This window comes from Myzus persicae, unplaced genomic scaffold (genome assembly GCF_001856785.1).
Source record: "Myzus persicae strain clone G006 unplaced genomic scaffold, MPER_G0061.0, whole genome shotgun sequence".
Lineage (NCBI taxonomy): Eukaryota > Metazoa > Arthropoda > Insecta > Hemiptera > Aphididae > Myzus > Myzus persicae.
Genome location: NW_019103925.1, coordinates 71,579 through 80,712, shown reverse-complemented (window position 1 = coordinate 80,712; position 9,134 = coordinate 71,579). Strand labels below are relative to the sequence as shown.

Below are 9,134 nucleotides of genomic sequence, written 5' to 3'. Positions count from 1 at the left end.
ATTATTTTAAAGTGTGTGGGTAATTTTTATTTACATATTGTACTTTTTATTAATGAAAAGAAAGTTATACAAATAACTATTTCAGTGTGTAGATTATAAATTGAAAAAAATTCTTTTTTTGATAAAATATTTAAATAAATCATCCCTGTGTGATATTTGATTAATACATTTAAACCTTTTGATGGTTGATCTACATTACCCATTTTAATTATATGTATTTATTTTATTATTTGGTTCTTTTGATCGTTTAAAAAACCATAATTTTAGTAAATTTAATCAGATTTTTTTAGTAAAAATAACAATTAAGCTATTGTTTTGTTTAGAGTATCTACACTCAATGTAAGTTCAGAAACATAATTGGTGACACCTACTTTCATGTCACCCCACCGAGTTAACCATCTATACTTCCCTTACATTGTTGGGAACACACCCCTACGCACAAGTTGGCTGCTGGGAATGTTTCTTAACTTAAATTGAGTATAGACTCGTTTTAGTGAGATTTATGTTTGTTTTTTATTAAATAAATTTTTTTAGTCATATTTGTAAAGAAAATATTTTAAGTTAAGTATATATTATTTATCAAAATATACATGGTTGAATAGGTTTAGTTTCTACACTAATAATTGATTAAAATTTTGTTTCACATGTTCTAAAATTGTTTTCATTGTAAAATTAAATTAACTTTTAAAGCATATTAAAATTAAAATTTATTTTTTATTTAAAATTCCTTTCCTGTGTATGTTAACTTTTTGAGATTTACAATATGTATGTATAAGTTTGATTTGTGTAGATGAATATTTTAAATAATTATTACTGATTAGGCGAATTAATTAATCATGTAGGTACCCAAATTAAACACGAACAGATTACTAAATTATTTTTCCTTTACTAGAAGCATGTTGACCGGATTCAAATAAATATTAGATAATAGAAAATTTGAATTTTGGAAAGTAGCCCTAGTTTTAATAGAAACACTTTTTACCTTCAGTTTCGATGAATAAATGGTTGTTATACGTCTTATGATGATTCCTTTAAAATATAATATTGTCAAAAAATCAGAGAAGGTTAATCTCATTCATAATGTATCTAACATATTATGAATAATATCTTCATTATGATATATGCATGAAAGCGATCTAGTATCTAATAATATATTACTTAGGTAGTAGGTATCTCTCTTCTGCATACCTACGATGCTTAAGAGACCTATCTCAACTTTGATTTGTATGCACTAAAGAATCATGAAATATTGCTTTATACTTAATACTCTTGTAAGTGGTGAATTTTGAGTAAAATATATTTTTAAAAACCAAACCTATTTAAAAAAAAAGAGTAAAAGTTTGATTTTAAATTAATGTAGGTACAACAACAGCACACAAATGTTAATTTTTCATTACTTATGATATAATTGCAAATTCCAAAATAAAATAGTAGGTATATCAAATTAAGTACAAAATTAAAAAAAAAAGTAATGAGTTAAGTAAGTTTGTTTGAGATGACTTCGAAAAACTTTGAATTTTCTTTTTTGCATCTTCCGGTATACGAATTTGCAGGCTTTAAATAACCTTTATTTTTGTTTTGTTGAAATTGTATGTTGAGTTTTTACTTTATTTATAAAATATTCTAATATGCCATAAAATGACACTCAAATTATAAGTAGCCTATAGGTACTCTACAAACAAAAAATTGAATCTTAATATATAATATAATGTAAAATAATTTTATATTTATAATCTCGTAGGTATTGCCACCAATCTTTATAAAACAAATTTTGTGTTGGCAACTATCAATTCGCGTATTCTACAAGTATCTACAGGCTATAATCACCAGTAAAAATGGGCAAAGTACGATTGAGAGCGTTTCCGCTTTTTTTGTAAACGATTAAGCACAGTGCCGGAATAACTAAGAACATGATTTTGTCTAGACCTATTCAAAGGCGTACGATTTCGCTTTAAATTGGATGCATTTCGTAGGTTTTTTATTATATTTTAATTTGAGTTATTTGGTTATGAGTAATTTAAGGTGTACAAACAATTTACAATTTTTAAATTAAAATATAATAAAAAGCCTATGAGATGCCCTAGGTCTAACATTAAAATTTTAAAATAGGTAATTTCACTCTAATTTTAGACTATCTTAATTTAACGATTATAATTGATAACCATTATTGTGAAAGTAAAATTTGCTATGAAGAGTGTGGATTAGAGAAAAAAAGAAATTGTGCCAACATCCTCTTAAGAGGCTCTTGTTAGGAGGTTCTAGACAGGAAGAAAGTCAACAAACAGATAGGTATAAAAGAATACTACGGTAAAAATACAAAATCATTAAATTATCCAAGATGATTAAAATGACCAAAATACAACATATATATACGAAAATAATTATATTATTTGTAAAATATAATAAGGAAGTGGGAGTGGATAAATAAATAGGCAATAAAAGAACTGTCTAGAGCATAGACATATATGGTCTAGAGTTTAAGACGTGATAAAATGATAATCCGGTTCAGATAACCAACAACTCGAATACCAGCTATCACGATTCACTGAAATTATTGATAAAAATAATATTGTAACTTATTAGGTATCTATGTGTTAACGATCTATATTCTACGTAACATTGGCAATCAATAACAAATCAGAAATTATCGAGTACCGTTGACCGTCAACTCGTCAAGACCGCTTACATTTCGTTACAAACTCAATATCTATTATATTATTATTAAAAGACGTGTGGTTTTATAGTTGTGCAGTCTACACACACGAGTAAGTTTGGCTTTTAAATAAATAAATAAATACTGCTACGTACGACAATAATGAATTAAACTCGAGTATAAAATATTATGATGGGCGAGAGAGGTGGCTCATAATATCCAAACCTATTACCTTACTCCAGCGCCAGCGTGAGGTTTTGGAAGGACAGATATTTTTCATGGGACTAAGAAACTTTTTTTCGTTAGGCGAAAAAAATTTACTGGCACGTCCTAGTACTTAGGTAGGATATTTGATTAACATAAAATATGTACAAATTAAATGTTTAGGTACACTAATTACACTAAATACAGGTGTTACACAAAAATTTAAAAAAAATTCAAAATTATTTTAGACGTTGCCGTCGCTCGCTGGCCTTATACCCAATTTATTTTTAACTCTTACTCGTTAATATAGGTATTCCAATAATAATTATATTACAAATCCAGAAGCCGCCACTGCAGACCGGACTTGTATTTTTAATTTGAAAAATCATAATAATAGACTTAAAAAAGACTATGAAAAGCGCATGACCCCTAAATTGGCGGGGCTCTGGGCAGCTGCCCCTTCTGCCCTGCCCTTCCGTCGGTGCTGCCTAACTCATTTTATTTGGTTCTGCTCAGAACTTATTTTCGACTATTGCTATTAAATCTACTAATGCTCGCTTTTCATCCAATATAGTATTTCAACCGTTACTTGCTTTAAATCAGAGAAAAACATTTAATGTCTTGATTTAGTTTATAATGCGGAGTTTGACAGTCACATTTTAGTTTTTTGTTTTATTCTTCTAATCTTGTTGGTCAGACTAGAAAACCTTGAGTTTTTTTTTATGTACAATTAACTATCCTACTTGATAATATGTTAAGTACTCGATTACCTATGTACTAAATAGCTTTAAAATTTTAGTAACAGATCGGTAAACAGGCACATGGTTTGTTTCAATTAAATGTTTTTTTACTTTCTACATGTCAAATTTTTTTTTTAATAATTTATTTAAAGTTACAATATCATTTGAGCTTATTGTAGTATTCTTTTACATATTGTACAATCACTAGATTACAAAAAATATAAGGTCTTTTTTATAATGAATAGTTTTATTTTTGATTAACATTTTTTACTATAAAAAAACCTATGTGTACGATATGTAATTTTTAAAAAAGTATTCTGTGCTATGTGTATGCAGTTAGTATAGGTTTGTGCAGCTCTTCCCCGTACAGTATACCATGTTATATTATAGATTGAGATAAAACAAAATTTTTATTTTTTAACCAGTGCACATGAAAAAATTATTTTAAAGATAGTGTATACTTGTATAATTTATGCAATTTTTAATTTAACCCCTTAGTTACTGTTTTTAAATATTTCTGAGCCGCAATTGTCAGCAAGCCTCTACTGTTCTGTTCTAGTTGTTTTATCGCTTTAAATTGAGCATATTAGGATACTTCTATAAGAGACTTGTGTTTTAAAATATTATTTATTGTAGATGAAGAGGGTTTGATAAAGATTTTATACAACTATCGCACAAAAACAATCAATCTCTAAATAATATGTTGATGTGATGGAAACTGAAACAATAGTAATGAGTAGTAGAAGAAGAATGGTGCTCAAACCACTTTCTGCTCCAGCAGCAACTTTACAATGTAAAGTACAAAATACCTCCAATGATACAAATGAATATGATAAGGTAAGTTTATTGTATACTTATGCCGGGTTTCATGAACAATCACTAAACATTGAACAAATTAATAGTGAGTTAATGGTCCTTTAAACATGATTTAGTGGCCCATGATTGGTCCATTAATTTTTATTGAACCGTTAAATTAATACATTTTTCATGCAACCTTGCATTAGTATATTTAAACTTAATTTATTAAGACTAATTTTTGAAAAGTTTCTATTATTATATCAAAATTAATAATTTTGTAATGTAATTTTTCATTATATTTTCTTTGCTGTTGACGTTACTTTACTAATAGAAATAAACATTTTTTAAATTATTTTCAATCTTCAATTTTTTTAGTATTGTTTTCTATGAATATCAATAACATTTTTTCGTTGGGTCAAAATGCTTAAACACTTAATTCAAGGTCCCTCAAGTAGTTATAGTAGCAGTTGAGGAATATTACTGATTGCACAGTTTTTTCTATGAGTATTTAAAGTTCTTGTTTTGACAACATTTTCAAATTATTTTGCTGTTAAAAAATTATAAAATGTTTAATGTTTATAGCTTAGAATTGAAAATTTAAAACTATGATTCCCTCTCACGCTGTTACCAACAAATCCAAGAATATATAAATAGTTATTTTTTATATTTATTTTAAGTTCAAATTTGGACAAAATTAGAGAAGAAAATGAACTATTATAAAAAACAAACTCAGGAACACAGATAATGTTCTAAATAACTATTTACAAAAAAAATTTGCTGTCAAGTTATTTAAAACTGCTTTAAGAGATCTGCTATACCCGGGGTGGGCAACTAGCTATATTTTGAATGACCCTTTTATTTTGCTTTCTATGCTCTCAAAAATTTTGCCCTTTAGTAACTTTGAGTTGCCCATCTCTGTTCTATACTATAATTAATTTGTCCTAGCCTGCACACAATTGTTTACTGTTATATTGAATATTATTTTAAGATCTGAGTATACTTTATGATGTTGTTTTAATTTATATTAAAATATTACTGATTTGTTATTTATAGATTCAACCACTGTCCTCACTCATTGCTCCAAAAAACGACAGAAAAAAACTTTTGTTTCAAGATGTTATTGTTCCTGAAATAATACCTCCAGTGCAGCGTAATAAAGTCTTATTATCATGTACAATTAACAGTGATATGTCAGTTTCTGATGATTCTGATTCTGAAGATTCTACAAAAACCAATGTGCCTCTCAATAAATCACCAAAGAGCAATACAAAACTATACTACACTATCATTATGTTTTTATGTTGGGCTGCTGTTCAGTACTGGATGATTGCTGTAGTTGGTTTCGGAGCAGTATTTTTTGCTATTTCTGCTCTTATTGCCATGTATTATAACACTTCAAACTCAGAAAAAAAACACAATGTTTTAAGTGCATACTCTGTGTTTAATCCTCAATGTACACCTATTCAAGGATCTGTAGATCCAAAACAATTGGAACGTGAGCTGCTATTTGGTTAATTGTGATGTTCGGTCAATAAATATAATATTATACTTTTTTAATTATTTATGGTGTCTAGCCTGTTACTATAATTTAAAAAACACATTTTTATTTAAGTACGTATTTTAACATGGTCATTTGTTTGTACAATAAAATAAATAATGAACATTTTTAAAATTTATCTTAATTTAGTATTTTATATAATTTTTACTATTTTTCAAAATCACCTTAAATTCCAAACTATTTTACATTTTTTACATTTGTATTTCAAGTATAATGTTAGTGATGATTTGTTTATGTAAAATGTATAACTTATTATTTGGATAAAAATTGCAAATGATTACTATTATATTTTATTGATATATATTTTTGTATGTGTTTGTATGGTTTCTTAAATGTGTATAATATAAGCCATAGGATAACATTGATACAAGCCATATTGTGGCATTGTGTTATCATCATTATTGTGTAATAATTACAGTCGTAGTGAGTTCAATAATATTTAAAATATAATTGTAATATTTTTTTAAACTATTTTTGTAGTAGGCAATAAATAGATCTTCTATTTATTGAAATGGTTTAAACTTTTTGTTTCCAGCAAACCCTAATATAAAATAATACATAAGGGTTTTTATGTGAATTTTGTTCTTAAAATTAAAAATATATATTTACTGATTGATTTGATTTGTAGAAAGGACATACAGCTGCATAAACATTGAATACTAATTAAATTTGAATATTTATGATCTGTAGTAAGCCAATAACTATCAAATTTACTTATTACTTATGTACTTCTAAATGAAATTTATAAAAGAACGTTGTTTGGAGTCATATATGCTTCAAAAATGGTTAGCCTTATTTTGTTTATAACAACACAAGTTTAATAATATTTTTTAAGTATTCAAGATTAAAAAAATATATAAATAGATATGATTTTTCTGAAATATCTATTTGTTAAAGAAAAGTGTTATTCTTTAAGCTGGTTATTTTCAAAAAACTCTCACCGTTTTCTCTTACATTTTAGTCTTCTAGGAATCTTGATAAATTTAGCTTAGGGTATTGTATTACTCAGTCATGTTGTAATGTTGATTATCTGTTGATACTACTAAATTGGTACTATGACACATAAGGTCATAATATAATCCATAATCTTTTACAAAAATAACAATAAGTGAAAGCGATGAACAATTTATGGTTTTAATAAGGGATTGAAGAAGTCTTCCAGTGGATATATCAAACATTATATTTTTACTTTTAAGTTATTTTAGTTATTCATAACAGTATGTCACTGATCAATATAGGTTCTTGATGTATGGAGTATTTTAATATTCAAAATAGTAGCAATATTTGTCAGTTGATCTTGTATTATGTAAGTATATAATACTGTCAACAAGTTTTAGCTTTGAGATTGAGATGATGTCAAAATTAGATTTTAAATTTTAAAATAAAAAAAAGAAAATTATTGGATGTAAAATCAGAAATTGTGTTTACACTTAATAAGTCATAAGACAATTTAATTATTAATTTTTTTGAAATTGTAACCATTGTAAATTATATATATATATATTAATAATGTTGGTATGCTGTAAATTCATCTTTGAACTTTGTAGTGTCGTAATGATGGCTTTCATAAAAATTTTAAATGTCTATACGATAGGTACTTACTTTAAAATTATCTTCAATTACATAGTTACATAATGTTGTTTGCCGAATACCAATATCATCAAAATTCAAAAAGCTTGATTGCAAATGATTGACGCTTTTTATGAAACATGAATGGTATGTTGTGATAGGCGTATACCATAATCCAATTATTCTGAATGGTGTACTGGTGGTAGCTATTCGGATATATCACGGAGTTGATTGTCTGAGCATCATTAATGCTCCTGGTAAACAATTTGGTTGGTCGTTTGTGCAATCGTGCATCACATGTCTAAACCTAAAATACGTCTTAATAATATAACAGGAGTGGGTATAAGTCTTAGTACTGCGGCACGAACGGATTATATTCCAATTTCCAATAACATATTAACAAGGATACCTCAGTTACAAAAAGATTTGTATTTGATGATAATTATATTATATTATACAATAGTTGCTATTTGCTAACAGACGATTGCTAATTTCAGAAACCAGGTAGGTACTGGAATTGGAATTTGATGCGTTTTACATTTCGTATTTGGAAGTTCCCAGACGATGCTTTCTTAGCTGAAAATGTTTTCCAATTTCACGCGAATCTAAATATTTAATTTTAATTTTGCATTTTCTGGCTTTTTTACGTTATAGGTAATTTTCCTACATTTTTATTCATTTCCCACTAGTTTAGCTTCAATTGGAGTGGTTCCTGATGACCTGATTTCAAATTTGCTCCAATCACTTCAAGGACGCAGAGAGAAGTTTTTCTGAATATAGGTAAATATTTAGTATTCGATAACCATCTTTCATTTAATTTTGACAACATAAAATATGGTCTAATAATACAATGTAATATTTTTAAGTAATTTGTAAACTATTATTATAATTTGTAATTTATAAATTTAAAAAAAAATTCTATTTTTATTAAATTTAAATCATTATTTGTAATTTTTTCAGTTCATTTTGAAATTATGTTAAGGTCGAGTTCTGGTCATTTATGACTCATAAAAAAATATTTGCTAAATTATGCTTTACTTTATGTACAAAATATTGTAAGTAAACAATGTATGTAGGCTTCATTTTAATGTTCTAATAATATTTAAATTATAGTATATTGGTTTAAAACATTTTTTTTATTCTATAAATCTATAATATACTATTTGAATAACTGTGCTTAATCCGTGTGGATCTAGCTGAACCAATTGACAAATATTTTATGAAAACTGATTAAAAACTGTGTATTTGTTCAAGGCATTAAGGTTCATCCGTTTTGGGTATTTAATTTTTTAATTTTTTTTTTTTATGTTATAGGTATATTAGATAACTGTAAAACCTGACTTTGCCGGGAAAAAGTGAAAAAGTATAAAATACAACGCTATTATATATACCTATCTTGGTTTGGGTTTATCTCAGTTTTAGTGTATATGTCGTAGGCATATAGTCAAATCAGGCATTTTATCAAATGCCTAGGCATATAGTCAAAAAATTTAATGTTTATGCAATTTCACTATCCGCCTAGACATTTAGTTAAATGCCTAGTCATTTAATTAAATGACTAGGCATTTGACTAAATGCCTATTTCATGCCAGGCAAATAATAAAAAAACATT

The 9,134-nt window shown here is 26.7% G+C and overlaps 1 protein-coding gene across 1 annotated transcript; it reads left to right on the top strand.

The window, feature by feature from the left end:
- Window positions 1–2,546: 2,546 nt before the first annotated feature.
- Window positions 2,547–6,519, top strand: LOC111036428 (SAYSvFN domain-containing protein 1). Its single transcript, XM_022318439.1, has 3 exons — window positions 2,547–2,765; window positions 4,234–4,434; window positions 5,449–6,519. The coding sequence occupies exons 2-3, from the start codon at window positions 4,309–4,311 to the stop codon at window positions 5,908–5,910; spliced, it is 588 nt and encodes a 195-aa protein (XP_022174131.1). The 5' UTR covers window positions 2,547–2,765; window positions 4,234–4,308; the 3' UTR covers window positions 5,911–6,519.
- Window positions 6,520–9,134: the final 2,615 nt, after the last annotated feature.